We start from the raw sequence: 25425 nt of genomic DNA, 5'->3' as shown, positions 1-25425 counted from the left end.
GGTGTAGGGTGAAGGGGAGAGAGAGTTGCCCTCGTCTGATTGGCGGAGCCGCCACTGCGTTGCCAACTGCGCGTACTGCCGACACGTCGATTCCTGCCCGCTGCGCGGATCCCGCACGCTGCGCCGCCGCCGAGACGCCTTCGGTTCGGCTTCGATTCGACGAAATTCAAGAGGAACCACTACGACGCCTGGCCGCCAGGTTCGACCTAATATCGTCCGGAGCCCCAGGTGACGATTTTTTCGGGCGTGCCCTATATTGAGATATCTCTCTGATTGCTAACAATGGGAGTTTTTCTCGTTAATGAGATGAACATTGAAGACGTGTCTTGGATAAAATTGTATGTACTTTTACACTTTTTAATCTTTCTTCTTATTAATTAATGTCGGATTTGTTTAATGTAATGTTGCGTTATTGATTAGTCACTCTTGATAAATGTTAAATGGTAGAACATTTGTTCACTAATGTGTCTAATGATTGAATAATGAGTAAGGGTTGTTCTACCGATTTACTATGGCTCTACACAATAGAGTCTTTTATTAGTCATGGCTTTGAACAAATTTGCTTTAAATCTCCATTTACTCATACATGCAGTTTTCATTAAATTAAACCATCAAATTGACTTTTCAAATGTAGCATCACATTTAAATCGATTTTTTTTTATATCGTCAGCTAGAATAGAATGAAAAAAATTTGAATAAATTTTTTAATAAATTTATATATTCGAAGATTCTGTTTTAATAAAAAAAAAAACAACAATCATAAAAAGAGATAACTGAAAAATTATGCGAAAACAGTTTAATCACTACATGTAATCTATATAAAATTTTTAATATTAAAATTTTTATGTAAAATTTAGTCCTCAAATATTTATATAATTTATATTACGTGTGCTTGCAAATTTACAATACTGTAACTTATTTTTAAATCTCATATAATTAATATAATCTAAAATATCTCAAATCAAGCAAAATTTCCAAAAAATTGCAACAAGATAATCTACATATAACGCCACACTATTAACATAATACTGTATTTTGACCGTTAATTTTTAAATTCTGAAGCCCTTCAGATATCTGGAAAGGGCACCGATCCAGACATAATTGTGAGTGAAGCTAGGTTTCTCTACCCAAAGAGAGAGAGAGAGAGAGAGAGAGAGGCACAAGAAGGAGGGATCGTTCGATCGGTTACGGATGCGGATATTAATGCGCGAGTGATCTTCGATACAAGACGTCCATTATTTTGCCTCGGCGCAAGAAAGCAAATGTTCTAGATATGCCGCTGATGCTGATTTCGTTCCGAGATTTTCCGGACGTATATCTCGTGCAAGATACGCGCGCTTGCAGCGTGTATCGATTCGCAGGCGTGGCCGCTAAGAATGCAGATACTCTCCGCAAACAACCGCCTTGATTGGCGACGCTGATTTTGCCGACTTTTTCCCAAGAGAAACGATATTCATTAGAGACTGTTTCAATTAAAACTTTAAATCATGATTTAATTATCTCCAAAACATCTATCTCTAGATTCTTTCAAAGAACAAGAACATAAATACATATGATTAAAAAGCTATGAGATATCCAAGACATATTAATCTTTTAAATATTGAACAATTCTTTGGTTTTTACAAAATGATTTTAGCGCGTTTCATGAATGTTTTATAGAAAATATATAAATTTATAAAAAAATGTATATATATGAGAAAGAGAGAGAGTGGGAGAATTATATGCGAGTATAATAAGAATTATCAAATTTTTATTTATGTTTCTATCGCTACATTATTATATTTTTATAACGTTCAGTTACATCGTACGGATGAGACACAAGAAATTTACAGTTAAAATATTTCGAAGAATCTTCGCGACTGCGGAGATGCAGATTCATTGCAATATTGTATTCGTCCACGGTTTCATTCACGCGATATTACATTATCTTAACGGCAATCTCCTGACTTTTTTCTACGTAAAATCCGTTGGGTGGCCATATGTAACGCCTCCTCAAAAACGCGTCAAGTATAAATCCTGTTAAGAGACATTACATTATGCGTATGTAAGTGTGTACGATGTGAGCATTTATTATTCATACGCGTGATTACGTAAATAGCATGAACACGATAGAATATAGAATTTTGTGACTATCATAATTATTGATAATTACGAAATACAAGGTTTATAAAAAAAGAGAATATCTGTCACAATTTAGATTAAATTTTAAAAAATTTTCAAGTACTACTACATCTCTCTCTCTCTCTCTCTCTCTCTCTCTCTCTCTCTCTTTTCCTGTAAGATGTAAAATTTTAATTATTTTCAGTTTTTAATAATTGTTTAAGTTGTATTTTAAAGTTTTTTATTATATTTTATATTATATAAATATATAAGTGTGACAACTTTGCTAGTATAAAAACTTTTGGTACATCTCATCTAAGCTTTTATATTCAAGAAACTTACATTTAAATGGCTTTTTTTATTTTTAATTAAAATACATAAGCCTGTTATAAAAAATAGAAAATTGCAAAGGCTTTTAATGCAGATAGAAACAAGCCATTTGAGAAATAAGACGGATAAGTGTCGCTTGTTAAGACAGAGAGTTTACTGGAGTAGCACGATGCAGGTGGTTATCTTCAATGGCCTATTCCACCCTTACCCTAGTAGTTGCCTTAGATCTATCTTAAGTACCCTAATTCTGTTGTAGGAGAAAGTCGATAAGTGACTCACGAATACGTCCGCCGCAATCCAGCAAGCTTAATTAATGAACATTAATGGCCTACTCTGTGTATGAAACTACATCCATTCGTAATCTAATTAATTACATTACATTACATGATTATCTGCTTCTTCAGAAATATCTTGCGCATGAATCTATTCCAAAACAATCTCTCTGTAATATTTATAAGTACATCATGTAATATTCATGATCATGATATTATTTTATATAATATAATTATATTTTTTGTGAGATATTCTATTTAAAATGTTGATTCTAAAATAATATAGAACACACATATATAAGAATCTGAAACTATAACGCGTCTACATCATACGAAACAACTAACTATATAAATTCTATATATGTGAAATTGAAGGATTGATACATTTTACAATGATAACACATCTTATTACATCGACAGCACAGTATACAAACTTCTTCGTACTGTCACTTTATGACAACGAGGAATAGAATAGATTACATCATGGGCGGGTCAAACGCCCTTGCACAATGTTTAATATTACGTTATTCCTCGTTGTCGCGCACGCACACAATCTCTATATAATACGCACACGCACGCGATCAAGCGAGAAAGAGAAGGCGCGATCGACGACGATGATGACGGCAGGGTGTAGTCGGTCTCCTGCCTTGGTCGTTACCTTGTATGGATCAACCTCGCGCGCAGCTTCGCCAGAGACAGCCAGAGAGAATAAGAAAAAAAAAAGAAAGAAAAAGATCCCACATACGCGCGATCACGCGTGGTTTTTCGCGTGATAAACGATACGCGGTGCATGTAACGGGGCCGCCGCATTAGTATCACAGTCGATGATACAGTATATCCGCGGTTATCATAATTATATTATTATGGCTGGCACGATTTCCTTTCTCGCGTGGTGCGATGTAAGCGGTTGCATTCGACGTATAAGTGCATCGACCATTTCACGATGCTTCCGCGGATCTTTATACATTCTCTAGTGTGATACTCTGTCCATTAAACGATTTCGGTATACATTGCGAAAGTATAATGATAGGAAGAAAACAGAAACAGAGAGATAAGAGTAATACTTAGGAGATTGTGCTTAGTGCACGAAAAAGAATATAAAAAAATAATATAAAAAATTAAATTATTTTGATATAAATTATTTGTAATGTTTACTTATTATTATTTATTATGCTTAATAAATATTATATACACACACACACATATATATATATTATTAATAAATTATATATAATATAATAATTATGTATATAATTATTATACATATAATATGTATTATATATATATATAAAGTGATTACATCAGAGACTTTTGACGTAAATTGAAAAGATTTTCATCAATCTTATTGCAGATAATTGCATAATGCCTGACAAAAGAACAATCCACGTGGAAACGCTCAGCTTAATGTCCATTGTCCTTCGTTGGATGTGCTATTAAGCAGCGAGTTTGCGAGTATAAACGTCGGGTGACATCATGTCCAGTTTAGAACCACATATACATATATCCGAGCACGTTTCTGTGCGAGGAAAAAAAGAAGTATAACGTTGGCGTCATTACATGGCTATGTCGCGATAATTAGCAATCAATCTGTATTAATCGAGTATTATTTAATGCCACTTTTATATCACAATGCGAGCGCTGATAACGAGCTAAAATGCTCGTAACACAAGAGAAGTACGCGATAATATATTTCCGACACCATCGCATATATTTAGCGTTAAATCTGACTTACAAATCAGAATCAAAGCTGACCGCGACTTTCTTAATAAACTCTTATTGACTATCGATAATTCCATTAATATGTGTATGTGTGTGTATGTGTATTTATACTCTTTTTTTTTAAGAAATTTAAAACGATGATAATAAACTTCCTAAATAAAAGAAAATTATGATAAAATAAAATTTTTATTAATATTATAGCAAAAATATTCGTTAAAAATTTTTATCGCTTTTAGTGTAGAATGTAAATTATTTTTCTGTTGAATAGAGATTTGTTGAGAATGATGTATTACAATTACATAATGCAATCCATAATAATCTACAATATATTAGCAAATATTTTAATGATATATATAATTACATAAAACTTTTATTTATTACATGCGTAAAAATATTTTAGATTGAAAAATTATTTATTTACTATTTTGACTGCATTTTTATCAAATTAACAGATACATTATATTAATTTATGTGAAAGTTCGAAGTAGGAATTAGCTAGCGAAATAAAATTACGTTAATGGCATTTCCAATTCAGACGATTCTGATCGATGTGAATGCAATTAAATTCATTAATTTTCAGATTTTATTCGCAGAATATTTTTATTTAAATAGATATTTAAATACGTTCCTAATTAAAGACATGCTCTTAGCTTTAATTGAGCTCGATTCTATCGAGATTATATTTATCAAGCAAATATATTAAATCTAGATCATATAGCATAATTTATTAACTACGTCAACCCAAGTTTAATATTCCTATAATCAATCTTCTAATGTCAAAACTTGATCAATTGCGCGTCGACGCACATTGTGGATGTTGCTGGATTCGTACCTGGTAACAGGCGAACCTATGATATTTTGTACGCATGTCACACCAAGGGAGGTTCAACATGAGTCACGGTTATCGACCTCGGGGTGGATGGGCGTTCTTTTGCCTTGTAAATGCATTCCCACCCTCTCGTACGGACTATGCAGAATTTCCGCGAACCACACGCGAAATTTACCTCGATGAAACAAATGATCGCGATGAGGGGTTTGTCGTATAAAACTACCTTGATTCAGAAACAGCGAGCATTGAGTCATCGTACACGATCGATATCGTCTATATATATATAATATGCCGCAGGGTGAGTCGCGTGCGATTTCCATTTCTGAGGACTAGCCGACCAGCCGGTTAATGGCAATTTCATGTCTGACTTTCATATGTTGCGTATATAAAAGTAATTGAGCCGAGAATAAATTTTTCAAGGAAATGTAAAAAATTATATAATTTTGATAATTGATAAGCAAATCAACGTAAAATTTTAAAATCCATATTTAGATATTAAAATTATAAAAATTATAAAAATGAGGGCACATTGACGTTTGTCACGTGGTCAAGTTATTTTAATAAAAATATATGTATACAGATAAGATATTGTGTACACAATTGATGGCTAAAAAGAGGAGGGACCCAGACTAGACCTTGCCTCGCCTGGTACTTTATTGATCCTAAGAAGGTGAACGGCAACAGATACGCTTAAATGCTTCCGCAGGCCTGTTTATTTGTCTCATTACTGACGTAATCGATTAAATTGGGTGGTACCACATTACATTCCAAAATCTATTAGATCTCCAAAAGATTTCTTTTTAAATCATATCAAACAGATACATATATGTTCGATTAATTTTTTATTTATTAACAATCTTCAATTAATCTTTAGATTGCAAATTTAATTTTATATACATATAGTTTCTCTTAAATACGATCCATCATACATTAGCTTTATACAAAGATAATTAATACAAATATTATATAGTGACATTTTAATGCAAAAGTATTAAGTATTATTGCTAAAAATCCTGTAAAAATGCAAAATTACAGAATACAGTAGAAAACAAGAAAACAATTTTTATTAAAATGTGAAATATAACAGAACATATAAACTTATAATACACACATTCTCAAAGTCTCTTGACTGGAAACTTAAGGATTGAAAAAAATAATACAATCGACATTTGACACGATAGATTTATTGCTGTTTTTTTTTTTCAGAAAAATGAGATAAGTAGAACGGAATTACATTTTATCCAAGCCAACATTCGCAAAAAGCATAATTCACGGCGAAATCGTGTGACTCGACATTTCTGGAGACATCGCTGTTCGAGGGAGGATCTCTTTCATATATCCAGGCTAAAAGTTTTGAGATACGACCACTTTCTTATGGGATCGAACGATACGTGAGCTCGAAAACAGATGACAACGTATGTGTGTTTGCCGTAAATGGCTTTCCGTTGCGGAGGTCGCCAACGACGTGTATGCATTGCGACTCTTTTCTCGGCATTTAATTCTGGAGGTAGGATTACATCCGTTGCCTTGAAAAGAAAGAAATTGCATTCGCACGTTCTCGATTTTTAACAGAAGCAAAAATAGCAAAAAATTCGAGATTGTCATGTACACAAATTTACTTATTGTTAGAGAAATTAATCACGTTTTTATACTGTATAAAAAAGATAGAAATATATTTGACTGATATATATATATATAGAATATATAGCAATATGTAATTATATTTTCAATATGTAAAAATATTTTCAATTTATAACACTTATCAATATTTTATTGTATTATGCACAAGTAATATATATTGAAGTTACAATTTCACTTAATATAATGTTGTTTTAACTAATTAAATATTATTAATTTTTTCGTTTTACTTTGTATGTTTTTTATAGCACGCAAAATGATATGCCGATAATAACTATTATGATATTCATTTTTTTATTTGATTGCTAGATATTACGTGATGTGTCATATTGGTGGCATCGATGCCATTTAAAGGCAATAAAGGATCTCCCACTTAATCAAGAAGGAATCAAGAGTCAGAAGTTCTACGTTGGGTGGACCGTACAAGGCGATCTCGTTAGTCGTTTTTGTACTGTTACATCGGCAAAATACGTGGGGCAATACAAATTCAGAATGATCCATTATGGTATTCGATTATTCAAAGGAAGAGAGAGGAAGAGAGCTAAGAATTAAATCAGAAGTTAAATTAAATCACAAGAATATAATTCTTCGAACGCGTTCATAATTGATAACAAAAAATTATAATGATTATAGTTTATCATAAATTATTATTATATATATCGCATATTTTTTAAATTATATTTAATGTTTAATATTGTGTATTATTATAGCACTTTAAAGTTTATACTTACGCGATTTCTTTAAAAAGAATATCCCAAAAGCATAATTTCAACATTTTTGAAATCTACGAAATAGAACTGAATATTTCATTGTTACATGCCCGCAGTGTAATAACTTTCGTTAGTTTTCTCGTATGGTATTCGAGGGGACGACAATGTGTTTTAGCGTTATGGGATTCTCGAGATTAAAAACGAAAGGAAGGGAAGAAAATATGTAAGACGCATTCGCGCGAATCCTGATGCTTTTTTTAGGTATTCTTATTTCGTGTCGTTTCACGAAAGGTGAAAAAAAGTAAGTGAGATAGTATGCAAGGAAAAAAAAGAGGCAGAGGTTTACTTGATCGACGCGAGGAACCACTTGCCCATATTTGGCTACACCCGCTGCAATCTACATTCCGCCTTTTTTATTGCTTTTTCTTTCGATCGGCCGCATCTTCTCTGCTCTGCATCAGGTGAGAGTGTCTCTGATTTATATAATCTTTTAGTTTTTTATTGCGTCGATAACTTTATTAAATCTAACTTTTTTTTTCAAGATTACTGATAATCTATAATACATGCAAAATGTAAATCATAATCTGTGAAGGAAATGTGGACATTTATTTCGAATAATTTATAATCGAATAGATATTGATTCATAAGAAGAAGAGATTGAAGTTGAGACAGATCGTTGAATTAACAAGTAAATTTTTATTTTATTTTATTAGAAATACAAATTTAGCTTAGATTCGCGATAAAATTTAATTGATGGAGAAGACTCTAGAATATTCGAAAATACATGATATTCGGATTTGCACACATATCACACAGGCATATCTAATACGAAGAATTGAAACGCACGCTACCCACGTTTCGGGGAGCATGATTCTATGTTATCTCAGCGGAAATGTAAATGTCGATATAAAAAATAAAAAATTGTTTGCTCTTGTGTATAAGTGAAATACTGACCGCGACAATATAGTTATATATCCTGTTGTTTGACTTCTCTTATATTCACAAATTTTGAAAATATTTATCTTTAAATCTTTAACATTATAATCCACATTTTTTAATAATATATAGTTGTCAGATACAAGAGTGAAGCAAATCGATAATTTGTAAAGTTTATTCTAAATTTCATATGTGAATAACTTAAAACAGTTACAGCAAATTATAGATTTATGTCAATTCAAATACGTAACTTTCTATTAAAAATACATTTTTACAAATCATATTTTTATCATTTATTTATTATATATTTATCATTATTGTTGGGAAAAACGGCACGTTTCAAAATCATTTTGCTTCTAATCTATTTCTAATCTATTTTTGAAATAGGCTAAACTAGAGAAATTAAGCCTTGGGTTATCTCTTGATCGAAATAGGCTAGCCTTAAAAGTTCATGAACCACACCTTCGATTTAGATAATGGCGCATTATCTCTATTTCAGTATTGGCTTAGGAACCCCTACAGAGCGCTATTTAGGGTCGTAGATCGCCGTTTAATCGTCAGATAGAATGGAACAAAAACAGCGCTGGCCCTCTTTTGGATCTAAAGGCATTTGTACAATAAGTAGCACAAGACCGCTTTCTATCCATATGTGAAGGATTTCTCGGTATATATCTCGAATGCGACACGTTGAGCACATCGACAGGAATCTGCCGTAGGTCGACTGCGATCTTTGATTTTGTGTCTGGAGTCGCACATAAGATTCAATTTTTTAAATCATTTTTAGATTATTATAAAAATGTATTATTAGCTATTTTCTTGAAACATTCCAAATAGCATTTCGATTAATTATTTCAAAATTATATCCTAAAATATCAGAATATTATAAATATTTATAATTATGATATTCATAGTTATAGAACAGAATTAAATTGAAATAAAATATCAGGACATTCTTTTTATGCGTAAATAATTACATGTTAGAATAATTATATAGATGAAATTATATGTATTTGGTATACATATAATAAATTAAAATGAAAATGAAATATATATATAGCATAATTACACATTTATACAAATTAGTATAAGCAATTGAAATATTAAAATGATATGATGATTTCAATTGATATATACATATTTTCTTAAAGCAACATGTACAAATATCAAGAAAAAATTCTCAAAAACATTGTATTGATGATGTCATCGATATATTTAGTTAAAACAAAGTGCGAATACATATCGATATGAATAATAACTTAAAAACATTATTATCAATTATATTGCTATTAAAATAAAGATTTATCTCAACTTTTTTAAGACAAATTTTGATTGTTTTTTTTTTCACAATTTTAAACAAATAGAAGTGTTATCATGGTATTATACCGATTCAAAAAGTATATGATTAGTGGTATAAGTAATATCACATTTGCAGTAAAAAAATTGACCAATTTATTTATTCATTGTCATTTCAAATATGTATAATTGCATTTGTGCTGATCGATCGATATGCTAAAACGATTGCTTGTCAATTCGGCACTTCCGATATTTATTTGCACAGGACATTTAATTTAATCCTTCCAAAAAGCCTTTTAATATAATAACCAAGATACAATGATAGGGAGTTTTTTCATGTCATCGATTATCATTTCAATATTTCGAAGTTTTGCATTCTATTTATAACATTCACGATACGGAATCGCTCTATTATATTGAATAATTTTCCCAAAGGAAAGAAGGGGGAAGAAAAAAGCTATTGAGGGTATATATATATTTTGAAAATATTTGATTCTTTCAAGGTTAAAGGTACAATAGTCTCAGATGCCTTTTTACGCGATTATTTCAATATGTCGGATATTTAGACTCTCCCTACATTATTTTGTATACAGTTAATGTGACGTGATATTCAAAAAGTGAGCGAGTTGTTGCGATTGGCTCGCTGCGTCGATCTGTTTCGATTATCGCAAGCGTGTATCGAACTATCCACCTATGGTTGACTCGCTGCGACGAACCGAGCGCTGCGATTGGCCCGCTACATCGAGGGCATCGTCGCTTCGATAATCGCAAGCAGACTTCGATACATGGAGTAACGGAGCGGCTCGTGACGCGGCAGGTCGGATTCGAAAAGTGCTCCGTGTGTTTTTCGCGATTTCGTCTCGCCGAAAGTGAGTTTCGCGCGCGAACTATTGTCGGGAGTGCCGAGTGATGTGTCACGCGTTTGTCGTTACGTCAAATATACGCGGGTCGACATCGTAAATAAATCGGTTATGATTGATGTTAGGGCGGTATATTCTGTGTACTTATGGGCGATTCGAAATCGCAGTTAAATTCGTATCTCTTGTATTTTCATTCCGAAGAAATGGATTTCGCGCATAATTCGTCATCGTCGCGAGTGAAATATATAACACAGTGCAAAACGAGCAGCCTAGTAAAGTATCTACAGCAAAAGTGCATTAGTGTATACAGCGAGCTTTATTGTACGTGATATGTATTCAATTAGTGTGGACGAATTAATCGGAATCGCTCTGCATTTTGCTGAAATCATCACTTCGAATTCGTTGAAAGTGTAATAAGTGTTATCGATAGCCGATGGCAACGTTATTGGATGCTGTGGGATTCATGAGACTACTTGCATATTCCTGGAAGAAAATGTGGTGGAGGGGGAAGATACTGCTGTTAGTAGCAATTCCAAGAATTGCCGGGCATCGATGCAGTGGCGTCGCGAACGGTGAGTACTATTTACTTATCTCACTGTCGATAAAATCGTGCTTTTACTTTACCGTTTATGATGAATTTGAATGAGACATTTTTAATGGTCTGAATCATTATGAAATAATTATCTGCTAAATAATTTTTCTATATACAAAAATATTTGCTTATTTATCTAAATTTATAGATACATATAATGGCACCATTGAATTATTATAGCTCTATTTTATTCTATTAAATTATTATATAGTATTTTATTAAATTATTCTATTTTCATTTTCAACCAAATAAATGATATAGGTATATGTATGAGATAATCTTTTTAAATTAATATGCTAAATATGCCAAGTAAATCACTTAAACTGAAAATGTTAAAAGAAAATTTTGGATGAGACTTTTAAAATTAGAACAAGAAAAAATATTGCATTTATTATTATTACATTATTATAAAATATTCAGTATACAATAACATAATATAATAAACTCTGTCTTTGATAAAAATTATATAAATCTCCATCACCATCATCTATATATAATACATAAATTCATCATATAATGTCACAACAAATTTATTATATTTTTGATTGATCTAGCAAGAACTCCGTCACCAACTTATTAAACTCTTCAAAGTATTTCAAATGAAGATTATGTCCGCCTTTTTCGAAAATATGCAGGCTGTAATACAAGAAAAATTATATGTAGTAAACAAATTTCGTAGATCAATCTTAATTTTTTCAAATTTAAAAAGTGATACAAACTTTGAGTTGACGATGTTTTGCTTTAGATATTCCGGATGTTCCGGTAAGACTATCGGATCTTTGCCTCCGTGAATAATCAACGTCGGACACTTTATTTTTGACAGAACCTGTTTGCACAAATTACCATTTTGCTTTTCGTACAATCTTTGCACAGCGTCTACCCAACCTGACCAGGTTTTTTTAAAATAATCCTCGCCGTAAATTTCTATGTTAGATCTCCTCATTCTTTCTGACCAGTTGTTGATGTCTCTGAGATCTAATAAGAAGATTTTATGAAGATTTACTCGAACAAAAAAGAAATGAAATATTTAAAGTAATTAAAACTTATTTTGATAAAGCGAAATCTCTCATTTTTTTATAAATTTTAGGTAGTTAAAAAAATGATATTTCTTGAAATTTTAACAGTTTTTGTGATTCTTGGCAAATTTAGCAATTTTCTCAAATATTACTTAGTAAATTTTGACATTTTGTAAGAATATAATTCTTCTTAATATAATTCTATTAAATTAAATTACTATTAAAAAATAAGAGATAAGAAAATTTAGATATTGCAAATGTGATAAAATCGTACTTTCATAAATTTTTATCTCGTCCGGGTGTATGTATGCGTTCGCACCAAAAACCACCATCTTATAAATATTCTCGGGATATGTTGAGGCAAGTAGGAGCGATGTGATGCCGCCATCGCTCCAGCCGATCAGAGAAAATTTCGAGTAGCCGAGAATCTTCATCAGATTGTTAGCCAATCTTGCGTCGCGCTGAAAGAAATCGTCCGGGAAAGTCCTATCGGGTGGTCGCGACTTTCCATAACCGGGTGGGTCCCATGCCACTATGGTCAACTTGTCCGCATTTAGATTTTCGATCTGCGGTTTAAAATCAGTCCATATTGTTCCTGAAACATTTTAACAGTTTAATAAATAATAAATTTCTACAATCACTCTATATATATATATATATATACACACAAACAAATATATATTTTTTTTTATCATTTGTATTTTGTTAATTGTCAATTATCTATAATAATCCAAGAAACGCAGGTTTATTATAAATAATTAATAGCAACATAAATGATAACGAGAAAAATAGTAATAAAATGATAAAAATGATAAAACAAGATGGTTAAAATTATTATTTGGCGGGAAAATAATTTTGTCCTCGAACAGTTCAAACATTATACCGCAGGAATATTCACACCCGGTAGATGGCAGCAAATATCAAGAAAAGCATACGTTTGCTTCGAAATAATCTCTATTTCTCAGCATGTACAAAATTATATATTATATATTATATATTAGGTGTATATATGCACGTAACTTACCTAGTGCGCCAGGTAACAATAACACCGGATGATCGCCGCTGCCGATTCTGGCGTAATTTATTTCCGTGCCATTCACTTTGACTTTTCGTTCCTTTTAAACAATGCTTCTCTTGATAAAATTGACAGTATACATAAAAGTATAAAATGGCAGATCAACAGCAAAACGATAATAACGCGATCTGCCATTTTATATTTATATTCATAATATTTCTTTACACGTACCTCAATCTCACGAGTTCTAGTCGCCATTGCTGAAACTTGTCGAATCGACAGACTTCTGCTGGACTCTGCCGTTCTGCATAATGTACTCGCGAAACGAACACATGTGCTTGACCACATTGCACAGTTTACAAGCTATTCGCAGCTCTGAACCGCGGTATGTCGCTGAAAATAATGGTGCCTTCAGCAGAACAAACAAATCGCTTATAATTAGTAGCAATGAAATGTGACTGTAATATATTTATTGGTTCTTATTTTGAATGAAACAAATATGTATATATATATATATATATATATATATATATATATATATATATATATCGAATGTTGACAAAATGATAAGATGTTTTTAAATGAAGCAGATTTAATGACTCTGAGATTAATGACGTCATAAAGTCTGTCTTGGATTACTTGTATTATTAGATATATTAATGAGAAAATCAAAAATCATTTTCGAACATATAATATATGTTCGTGGCAAATTGGGTTTAATTGCTCTCAAAACGATTAAGTATGCTCCATTTAAAAACGTTATCACTGTCAGCAGTTGTTCTGCTGAACGCGGTCAATCAAGGCTTACATCAATTTTATCATTTTATGTTAACCATCATATAATGATATACTTAAAGTTTGAATATAAAAATTATATTTATAGCATCTCACATTTAAATATTTGACATAAATTATAAATATTAATATAAATTATCAATATTTTCGACATGTAAAAGCAAGAGATAAAAAGAATCGAATTATCTTGAGAATATTTAGTGATTAAATGGAATAAATATACAAGCTTATATAAAAGTTATTGGTGGGAAATTCGCGTATTAATCGCAACGTTTATATAAATAATTAACACATAAAAACATTTATATCTTTCTATTGATATAGATACACTCTTTCTTTTTTTTGTTATAAATATTATTTATTTATTTTCCATATAATACTAATTATATGTATATATGGTTGTATACATACATTTGTCGCATTGAAAAAATAGTACATAGAATTGTATCAAATATAGAATTAATGTTAAATTATAATTATGTTTCAAAGGGAATTGCGAATTGAACGACTGTACGGTCATTAAAATATTTATTTTTGAGAACTATTCACAGTAATGGTAGAAATGGAAACACACAAATATCAAGTGTAAATATTATATGTATAAAACATGAGCAATGACGGTAATGATAAAAAAAACCAATACATATGTTTCTAAACAATAAAAATAAATAAATGCAAATTCTTGTGCAATTGTCTTAATATCAGTGATTATATGAATTTATATATACGCTCTTAGAAAAGTTTTTAAAAATCTTGCAAAATATAAATTAAATGCTAAACATCAATTCATGAAGAATTTTGTTCATGTCCCAAAAGAAGAAAATTTAATTAAAAAATTTAACAGTACTTAATGATTCTTAAGAGAAGTACAGAAAATACAGAAAATTCTACTTAATCTTACATTCAATCCTATCATTGATAGGAATAATAATATTAAATGTGATTCACATAATATAGATTACAATACGTTATGGCTCATCATGAATCTTGATGGTTACGATTGCTCTGTGCTCGATCAAATGATATTCTTCCTCTATGATACTCTTCCATCAGATACTTTTTATATTTTGTCTGATTGTTCCATAGCTCTGCTGCTTCAAGATTAAGTGGACTCTCATTATTAGGCTCTATATAACAAAAGAGTGATTTAACTCAATATCAGTATTTATCACACAGCATTGATCTATTGCTTTATTTATTACTTACCACCAAGAAGGGACTGTATAGAAAGTAAAATAGTACGCACATCGTACAATGCGCTCCACTTATCTTTTAATATATCCAAACAGATGTTACCACCGGTATCTACATTTGGATGAAAGCAAGGCGTAGCAAAACGTACTATAGGAGCGCTATATGGATAACTATGTGGGAACTCTAAAGTTAATTTGTAGGTGAGACCAGCATATACCTGTAATGTATAAAACTTGCATTAGATCTTTTTTTGCTGTCATACTGTAACATTAATAACATTTAAAATTTCGTGATTTAGAATAGTTTATTAAACAATCTCTTACTGTGTCCCTTGGTCCTGTGATAGTTCCAATCCATTTAAATAAATTTTCTCCCTCTGGGAAGGCAGATACTCCTTGCTCAGTGCTCATCATAAGTACCATGAGCTCTTTTTGCAACCTAAACAATTAACAGTGAGATGATAAATTTCAACAGTAACATTTCCATGGGATAATAAAGTATGTATATACATTGCACAAGCTAGCCACAGTGAAGGAAAGAGAAAAAATTCTCAAAGCGAATCCCGCAAAATATTCCCGACGAACAATACTCGATTAGCGTCGTTTCAACAACATATAACAATCCGTTAATTATATAATTTACATCGAAAAAGGAACGCGATATTAATTATGCTACGATTTTCTAGTCAATCCATAATAATTTTTTTTGGTCGTTTGACGGTCGATTTTATTCATCCAATAAAAGACAAAACAGTCAACTTGCGTTTAAGGTGTCCTGTCAATGGATCCGATAAACATACCGTTTGCTGACCGCGTGATTATCCTTCGGTAAGCTCTGCTTTTCCTCGGTTGCTTTCGTCGGCGTATTTTGCGTCGAGCTGAAAGGGTTCACGTTCTGTGCCATCCCGAGCAGACTTTCAGTGAGAATCGAATAAAAGGTATCCTTCTCGCGAAGCTTCTCGACTCGTTGACGGTCGACACAACAGCACGACGGAAATTTGAATGCTACACGCGCTCTACTGTCCGACCTGAAAACATCCAGCGGCAAAACAGCTGTTGCGCTGACGAGCGACAACGGCGGCGCGTCGTGTGCGGACTTTTGTCTCTCTCAGTCGATCTCGCGTGTGTTGATCTCTTCGCGGATGTTAAGTCACATTATTCGTCTGGTATCACGCGCGTATAAAAAGCCGTATTCCTCTTTCGCGCCATCAATGATACTGCAGGAAGAGATTAATGTCATATCAAACGTTATTTAGTAAAATCAATAACTTCGCCGTCGTTGGGTTAGACGGTCTCTAACGAAATATTGTCCTTGGATGTTTCTTGCTCAAGATACGTTTGGAAAAAAATGCCAGAGCATTGAAGTGATAACGAAGCAAAAAAGGTCGATACAATAGACGTGCCATCGTAAATATCGATCGGTCATAATTTTTCTCTTAATATGACGTATTGGAAGAGATATGTGGGCAGGTGCAATCTGGATTTTTCAATATGTAGTACTCATCATATGTCATCCATGAGTCATCCAAAATAGATGTATCAACAGAAATTTTGTACGAACAAGCGATTTTATGATAGTTCTTATGCCGACCAGATGAGGCACAACTGCGTGATGGAATTATTTGATAATGAAAATAAATTTGAAGCCTGATAGTTTTGATATAATAAAACTATGGCAGCGGCGCAAGACACACCGGAATCGGATACCGGGAGTTTCGAATGTTTTAGAAATTACACAGCACCAGAAGTATTCATACAAGGCCTAGCTGGCATTGTTGATCAGCAGGATGTAGAATCTATGATACGTGCTCAAAAACAAATGTAAGTTTCATCTGATGTTTTAATTTTTTCCTTTATGTACTTGTATATATATTTATAATTTATAATTTATTACAAAGGTTGCAGAGGTTTGAAAAAACTAACGAGATGTTGACCAATTGTAATCAATTGTCAGTACATAGACTTAAAACAGCTGGCACAGAATTCAAAAAGCACATCGCTCTTTTAATCGAGATGAAGAGAGATCTGGATTATATTTTCAAAAGAATTCGTTTGGTGAAGAATAAATTGAGTCAACAGTATCCACAGGCATTCAATGGTAATTAATTATATGCATAAATTATATAATAGTTTTAATGAGAAACTATAAAGAAAGAGATATGTAATTTGCTCTATGATAAATATGCAGAGGCGGTAAGAAGTAGTTTGGCGGAGGAAGTCATTGTAGAGGATGTCGATTGCCCGGTAAAACCTCTCGAACCAGAAATTGTGCCATTGCCATCCGTTCACGGTGCTGCCGATCGAGATCCCGACTCAGATGGTAATGAAACCTCTACTAAAAATTGCCATATCGCTAAAGAGTAAATCTGATTTTTCGATGAATGTTCAAATATAAATTACTTAAAATTACCTACGGAACAAACGGGCAATTAATTCAGGTAACACATCACATTTCTAATCTGTACATTGGCGGAGATGAATCAAGTGTGTCTCTATGTTTTGTTGTAAGAGACTGAAAAGGGACACCTGTTTAGTCTGAATTGTTTAAATAGTCAGATGATTTTATCGTTGTGAAATGTAATATGTAAGTACATTACCTCTATATGAGAATGCACATAAAGAATATTTTGAAGAGAGTATTTCTATATTAGAGATCGATGTTAAACAAGAAGCGACGTATCTCGTTTCTCAAGATTGCGCTTTACCTGACAATTTGTGCACTTTCTCTCTCGTGGAAAACGTTAGTACAAAACCATTGTAGAAAGAATATCAACTGCAACGACGTTCCGATATTTTCCGATTATTTCCACAAATTTTGATTACTACTTGCATGTAAAATTCGATTGTCATATTACTGATGCAAGTTTGCAATACAAATGGTACAAAGAATAAATATTCATATTTATATATACCAGTTGATTTACGGAAATTAATGACAGAAAATATTAACGCGAATGGTATAAATAATTTTTTTATCTTTTAATTACGAATGAGTGAGAAATGCGTCATGTTGAATATTTGAAATATTATGTACACGTTAGAGACATGATGATGGCGCATTAAATACGGAAATTTATTACTTTAAATGTTTTCTCTTGATTACGTATTCACCGACTCGCGTAAGTATGTACATATCGAGTAACAACAACATGCTTTCAGTGTACGATGGCCGATCTATTGCTTCTCGCAGCGCATAGCAAAGAAAGCTTGTTTATGTGTTATATAGTGCATTATTGTAAATAAAGATCGTTCGTTGTCTACCTCGTCGCAGAGTTTCAATCTACTTCTTATAGGTACGTCTATAACGATTTATAGTTTGATCGAGAAACAATCCCGCGCACACAACCCATAATGCGACAAAACTTAATATATAGGAACGCGTAGCTCAGTTAATTAAAAGATTAAATTAAGTCGATGCACGTCGCGGTTTCGGATGCGAGAACGCGCGAAATGAAGCCGTTGGGTCGAATCTGTGATCGTTTCAGACTCGTTAACATTTTAGATAGTCTAGACGGTGCGCGATAATTCTGCATCTCGCAAATAAATCCATTACATGCGCATTCTTACTGTAAGACGATGCGATCTACATTGTAAAGATCGTTTCGGTCGGCCGAGAGAGAAAGAGAGAAATATATAAATGTTCTTTGTTCTCGTTCTCCTACACACGTTGCGATTTGACTTACCCCGATCAAGTTTTTTTATTCCTGTCCTATCTATATATATATATATATATATATAAAAGAAAAAAAAGCGAAATTGCAAACAGCGATAATTAGCCAGAAGACTAATGACATGACTTCCATTGTTGGTGTACAGTGCCGGTCGAGGAGTTTCAGTTCGCGAAGCTGCGCAAACGGCGAATAAAGAGTAACGACAGCTCGTCAACGGAGAGCAACAACGATCACAGTAACGCCGACACGTCATCCTGTACGTCCGACACCGGCTAAAAAAAAAGCCGAGCAGTATAAATGAGAGAAAGAGAGAGAGAGAGAGAGAGCGAATGAAAATGTTCATTATAATAATGTTGTTCCCCTCCCCTTCTCGTTATCTCCAAAATCTTATCATACTCCTTGCTTGAGAACTAATCAAACGATCAATCAATCAATCGATCGGAGAGAATCGGATGGCGCGATATTGAGATCGAGGCTATATATACATCATATCTCGATATCATTGTGTAAATTGCGGGCTTGTGAATACTGTCAATGTGAGCAAAATAAATTCTTTGTACACACGGTACAGCGATGTTGATCAATTCCATTCTAGTGAGAGTGTGCGAGCGGTAACGCAATGAGAGAGAGAGAGAGAGCGAGAAGGAAGAGAGCGTTCTTACTATCGGATAGCCGGGAGCTTTAATTCGCGAATCGAGTCGAGATTCGCCATCGGCCCATCAGCCACCTGGGGCATTTCATTAGCGTGGACGCAGCCGTCGCCGTCGTGAAATATTTCGTTTGTCCGGCTGGTAAAGGTGGCGCCGAGATTAATGCGAATGCTTTTCACGGGCTGCACCCGCGCAGGATCGCTATACTTAGTCGGCGTGACGTCTGGAAAAGATTCACGTGACTTCTTTCGGCGCGTTAATTTAGGAAAAAGACATTCGAAATGTCCACTGCACGTGTTCGGCGCTACGAGGTGTACAGTGAGCGACGTCGACGTATGTGAAACCGTGGTTTTAAAGGATGTACCAGAAATCACGCGCTTTCTTCCTTCGTTACTATTAAAGGATGATATAATTTCTTTTTTTTTTTAATGTAAAAACTTTATTTATGGATTTATATCCATATTTTTTTAATACGACAACCGATGTTGTATCGCGAAATTTGGAAATTCTCTTTATTTCAAAGTCGAAATCACATTCCACGAATCATGATTTTTTTCTTCGAAGTAGCTTTTGCAAAGGTTTAAAAGTAGCTTCGCTGAAGTTAGATTTTTTTTTTAAGTTTATTCGCGCATGTTCTTGCCTCGATTTCAAATATTTGTTCTACGATCTTCACTTCTCCCGGATTCTTCAACGAAGCGGCGTAATCTCCCGTGCTGTAACCAGGACACGTAGCGATCTTAAGATCGTAATTATTTACAGATTAACGGAATCTCCGAAAGTTGTTAGAGGGGCGGATCACCAGTTGCGAATGTTAATTTTTCTTCTCGTGGTTTGTTATCATGCCGCGTAAAATATTGTTGGGAATTGATTCTCTCTCTTTCTCTCTCTCTCTCTCTCTCTCTCTCTCTCTCTCTCTGGCTCTGCTTTCTACCATCGATGGTTTGTGCTATACACAGACGTCGCGTATACGTCGTACATACGCACGTGCAAAGAGTGCGACGCACCCTGCGTGCGCGCAAAGGAGATGCCAGCCGTCGCGATGCCAGAAACCAGCTGCGCTTCAGCTGTTTTCTATCCATTCTGTCTCGCTTCCTTTCTCCCGACGACACATCGCGAGATAAAATCCTAGAGAGACGCGACGTATTTGCGTTACGCGGAACATTCATTTTGACGATTTACGCGTAATTAAACTTGATACGCCATGTCATGTGCGCGATGCATCATAGACGCTAATTTCATAGATACGGTCATAGGATATTTGCGGAAGTTTTTTTTAATGCAATTAATACGTTTTAGAATTATGAAAAATTTTTCTAACGTGTGGTTCATTAAATTAATGCAATAAATTCGACTTTAGTCACTTTCATTTTACATTGATAGTTTTGTTTTTTTAATTATATTTAAATTTATTGCAATTACATTTATACGAAATTATATATATTATAATAAATATATTTATATTATATATTTATTTTATTGTTTAAATTATATATTTATTATAATTATATTTATCATATTTAATAGAATGGTAATAGAATGAAAGCTGTACTAGCTTTGTGGAAAAATAAAAAAAAATATTATTTATTTATATATAGCTTTTAAAATTATCTAATAAATAGTTTTATTTGTTTCAACTTTTTTGTTTTATCTTTTCCATATCACGATATACATACAAATGCAAAAAAAGTAATAAAAAAATGTGAAAACGTGTAATGGAATGAGATACGAAATATTTCGTGTATAGTGTTTATCGCACGCTTTTTAATGAGAACTATTTTCTCTCTTAAAGGTCGCGTCCCAACTGCTTGCGCAATTCATTTGCGACTATTGCACGTGCGTGCTAACGCGCCCGAGAAAGAATGCATTTCGAGAAAGAGAGGGATAAGGGGTGGGGAGGGGGGCGGGGGAGAGATGGAACGGGAGAGTCGATCGTGGCGGTTAACTGCACTCCCGATAAAATGCGGAAACAGCTGTTTAATCTTATCCGGTCCACCTGCGCCGCACGCTCGATATTTACTTTCATTCTTCCAGCGCGTCGCACGCGCATGCAGCACACGCCTCTGGGAGGAACACGCGTCCTTTGTTGACACAAGCATAACAAGACTTGTTTTCCATCGGTCGTGGAACACGTGTGACCATCACCGAAATAGTTTTCGGCTGAGCGCAAATTTGATAAGGACGCAACATATCTATTATCTTCTCTCATTCTCTTTCTTTCTCCCTCCCTTCCTCTCTCTCTCTCTCTCTCTCTCTCTCTCTTTCTCGATAGCTTGTAAAGAAATCTTTAAAATTGTCATTAAATCTATATGTGCGCGTGGTACGCAGTATCTACAGTATAACTTAAAGTTAAGTAAATGCACATATAAAATATATATTCCTATGTCTTTTGACTTTCTGAATCTGTTAAAATTCCGTAACTTTCTCAGATTTAATAATACAATACTTGAGAAATGTATAGAATTTTGCTTCTCTCTTTCTCTTTCTCCTTTTGGCGATACAAAGGAGAATGTATCGAGCGAGATGCTGCGGAGAACTCAATAAGAGCGGAAAACATAGGAGAACGCTAAAGCCTTTGAAAAGCCGAATGGTGTTTTTGAAGGCCCGGCGATATTCTCGTTTCCTTTTACGGGCGCAGACTTTAAGTCTAGTTGACGCGGGCACAACGGCGACCGATGCAAAGTAATACAAAAGCGTGCTTGGAGCACGCCCGCTAACTCGTCGCAGAGTGTCACCGGCAGCACTTCGGATTGAACTTTTCCAAGAGCCTCGGACAGGCTAAAGAAAACGCGCGGCAAGAGAAGAGCGCGGTAACCGGAAGAGGAGCGGCATGCTCGCGGGAGAGCAAAGCTCCCGGGACCGATTAAAATCTCGCCCTCCGGCGAGTTATCATGAGATACGAGAAGATATATAAGATTTCTATTTTTCTCTCCACCTCTTTTATAAACATGACTGGTGGAATATGGTTTAGTATCTTAGTAGCGTATACATTTAGCGCTAAATGCCATTTGATTCTCAGTCCAATACAATATTTTCTGAAATTTAAAATTTGCTGAGACGTGAGAAAATTTTATTCTTCGACATTATTACTAAAATATGTACGTACGTCTTTTTAAATGCTTCGTTCTTTGTACGGTTTTTTAACACTTGCTTTGTAAGCTGATTAAACTTTCTAAGCAACTAATGTAATTATCTTGTGATTTAAGATAATCATTATTTTTCGATTTTCCTCCGCGTTTATTTTTTTTTTTTTTATTTTTACTAGTTCTGTTATATAGGAATTTTCTTTTTAATCTAAAGTCGAAATCTAAGATGAAAGTTTTCTACAACAGTCAAGGAGATCTTGATCTCAGATTTCGAGTCCAGATGTTTGGCATACGGATATCGAAGTACCTGTTTTCCTGAATTCTAATTCTGGCTTCCACATGCGAAATGTCTGTTTTTTTTTAATCATAGTTCTGGCATTCAGGTGTGAAATGTTTGCTTCCGTTAATCAAAGGGGGATATTTAAAAATACACGTTTAGTGCTATGTGGACTAGATTTAAAGAATTTTTTTTTTTCAGATTATAATGATTTTTCACATGCAGGCACATTTAAATATTCTTTATATATACATAAAATAACTTTTATTACTAATATGACATATATTTCTCTCTCTCTCTCTCTCTCTCTCTCTCGCTCTCCTTTCTGTGTTTTCCGTGTGTCCATATATAATCTTTCGATATAATAAAATCTCGTCTCCCGAAGATGAAGGACTCCTCCGTCGCTCTTTCTTTCTCGACTAACGCTTTTTTTCCTCCAGCGCGTACGGGCGACAGAGCGGCGAGGGCTTTGTAAAATCGGCGGATCCGCGGCCTCTCCCTCGCCGGAGGAGTGACTTCGTGCTATTGACATCCGCTTCTCATGGTATCGACATCCCGGTACATGCCCGCCCGCGCCGGGAGCACGATCCGCGTCACTTCCAGAGAGCGAGAGCGCGAGAGAGAAACAGAGCGCTGAGAGAGAGAGAGAGAGAGAGAGGGAGAGGGAGAGCGTGGGATGCGAGAGAGGGTGCACTAGCCCGTTGGGACGATCACCGGCTCTGCGTCGGTGTAATTTTGCACGAGTGCGAAAATTACACCGCGCCGCGGCGCCGATAAGTCGTAAATTACGGGCACGTAGGTGGACGATCGCGTGTAAAACGCGGCCGTGGTCGGTCCTGCGATTGACGCCATCACCGCGCTCAAACTTACGGCCGTACGTCGAATAAATCGGAATTAGCGTTTAATCACGTACGTCCGCTCGATACGCGCCGCCGGAGAGTTGGTAATTGGGTCTCGGAAATTTCCGAGTTTGGTAAAATCGCGAATGGCTCGTCTTCGACTCGATTGCTATTGACGTTGTATTATTTTATTATGTTATACGAAGTTATTTTATTATGTTCATATATCGTTTTATGTTTCCCTCCTCCAACTATTTTTTTTTCATAGAATATAAAAATTATTTTCCTTTTTTTTCCTTATTTCTCTTAAATTTTTCATAGTTTTTGTTCTGTTTGTATCGTTTAGACATTTGCAACTTAGGAATGGCTCGAATTGTTCCACGCGATGAATTTCGAGTTGCGTTTAACGATACTTTCGTATGCGAAACATGTAGACTGTATATAATAATGTATCAAAATTAATTGATGTTACCATAATTTATAGACGAATTTATGGTACGTACCTTGCATTGTTGCAATGTTTATCTCACATAGAGAGTTGGCAAATATGAGGTAAAGAACATTTGTCACACATAACATATAATAATGTTGTTAAAAAATGACATAATAATCAAGGTAAAAATCGGTAACTTAGGACTCTGATCTTATTATAAAATAACTATTATATATATATATATATATATATATATATATATATATATATATATATAATTATATAAGTAGAAAATATTATTCAAATTATTTAATATCTCACATCTGTTCTATAAATTATAGAAAAATAATTACGTGTATATAAAATTTCACGTTAAAACAATTATAAATTGTTATAATATTCTTTTTAAACTATTTGCAAAATTCAATTTTAATAATAAATTTAAATTAGCTTTGACTTGTTTCAATAATGAATCAAACCGATTATAATTTATTTGGTGGGATTTTAATATCAATCCTTTCCTAACGCACGTTATTTTGCTAGAAAATATTGAATTGTAATTAAATGAGTTTTGAAAACTTCATCTACGGAGTTTGAGAAAGCGTCCATTCACGTCAGCGCCACTTGACATAAGATTTCTTCTACTTGCTAATGTCTCTCTTGCAGTCAGTTCTGGAATTGAAATCAATCAAATTTATCACAAAGTGCTCGGAATTTTCGGGAATTAATCGCGTGCTTCTATTATTAATTTAATTAAATCAAATTATTTTAATTAGTCTAATTAAATCATTATGTCATCGTTTGCAAAGATGTGAAGAAAAATAGAATTTAATAAAATTCTTTTTAAACAAAAATTTTTTAGTTTATCCGCAAGCTTACAAAAAATATTATAAAATTTATTATAATATATAATATTTATTTTCTCTATATGAAATAATTAAAATAATTTAATGTTTCTTTATTAATAGAAAAACTTTACGATTCAATAGAAAGAAAGTCATCACTCATTTTTCGAGCAAGTGAATCTCGAACTTTATTTGAGTATCTGGTGTAACAGTATTCAAGCCGAAAATTATTCATTCTTATTCTCTGTCCCTCATTCTTATTCTCGTCTCATTCTCGCTTTCGATGATCCGCTAGAAAGATTTATGGGATAATATTTGAACGATCCGCA

The 25425-nt window shown here is 33.6% G+C and overlaps 4 protein-coding genes and 1 long non-coding RNA gene across 8 annotated transcripts in view; 3 read left to right on the top strand and 2 right to left on the bottom strand.

The window, feature by feature from the left end:
* Window positions 1-51: 51 nt before the first annotated feature.
* Window positions 52-9543, top strand: LOC126856994 (uncharacterized). Of its 3 annotated transcripts, XR_007688428.1 has the most exons (5): window positions 52-338; window positions 6457-6757; window positions 7198-8059; window positions 8141-8286; window positions 9034-9542. It is a non-coding gene; the product is annotated as an uncharacterized LOC126856994 (long non-coding RNA). The 3 variants fall into 3 exon arrangements; XR_007688430.1 differs by lacking the exon at window positions 8141-8286 and having other exon boundaries at window positions 9034-9543; XR_007688429.1 differs by lacking the exon at window positions 9034-9542 and having other exon boundaries at window positions 8141-8545.
* Window positions 9544-10632: 1089 nt separating this feature from the next.
* The window catches only part of LOC126856907 (protein CBFA2T2), a 53978-nt gene continuing 39185 nt past the window's right edge, over window positions 10633-25425 (top strand). The window contains exon 1 of one of the 2 annotated variants that reach the window (XM_050605908.1): window positions 10633-11259. Coding sequence is in view for 1 of the 2 variants with exons in the window: in XM_050605907.1 (XP_050461864.1) it covers window positions 17616-17618 (3 nt within the window). In the remaining variant the exon portion in view is untranslated. Of the gene's footprint in view, window positions 11260-17501; window positions 17619-25425 lie in introns of those variants that run through there. The other variant, XM_050605907.1, reaches the window with a different exon arrangement.
* Window positions 11658-13789, bottom strand: LOC126856955 (valacyclovir hydrolase). Its single transcript, XM_050605998.1, has 5 exons — window positions 13542-13789; window positions 13320-13410; window positions 12570-12890; window positions 11999-12254; window positions 11658-11915 (listed from the first exon to the last, which is right to left on the bottom strand). Exons 1-5 carry the CDS (start codon window positions 13656-13658, stop codon window positions 11813-11815), a joined length of 888 nt encoding a protein of 295 aa, XP_050461955.1. The 5' UTR covers window positions 13659-13789; the 3' UTR covers window positions 11658-11812.
* On the bottom strand, window positions 14939-16339 carry LOC126856967 (ubiquitin-conjugating enzyme E2 C). Its single transcript, XM_050606017.1, has 4 exons — window positions 16099-16339; window positions 15623-15737; window positions 15312-15516; window positions 14939-15232 (listed from the first exon to the last, which is right to left on the bottom strand). Exons 1-4 carry the CDS (start codon window positions 16200-16202, stop codon window positions 15084-15086), a joined length of 573 nt encoding a protein of 190 aa, XP_050461974.1. The 5' UTR covers window positions 16203-16339; the 3' UTR covers window positions 14939-15083.
* Window positions 16369-18959, top strand: LOC126856974 (kxDL motif-containing protein CG10681). Its single transcript, XM_050606024.1, has 3 exons — window positions 16369-17119; window positions 17197-17396; window positions 17487-18959. The coding sequence occupies exons 1-3, from the start codon at window positions 16971-16973 to the stop codon at window positions 17660-17662; spliced, it is 525 nt and encodes a 174-aa protein (XP_050461981.1). The 5' UTR covers window positions 16369-16970; the 3' UTR covers window positions 17663-18959.

This window comes from Cataglyphis hispanica, chromosome 20 (genome assembly GCF_021464435.1).
Source record: "Cataglyphis hispanica isolate Lineage 1 chromosome 20, ULB_Chis1_1.0, whole genome shotgun sequence".
Taxonomy (NCBI): domain Eukaryota; kingdom Metazoa; phylum Arthropoda; class Insecta; order Hymenoptera; family Formicidae; genus Cataglyphis; species Cataglyphis hispanica.
This window is presented reverse-complemented; position numbering and strand designations above follow the sequence as displayed.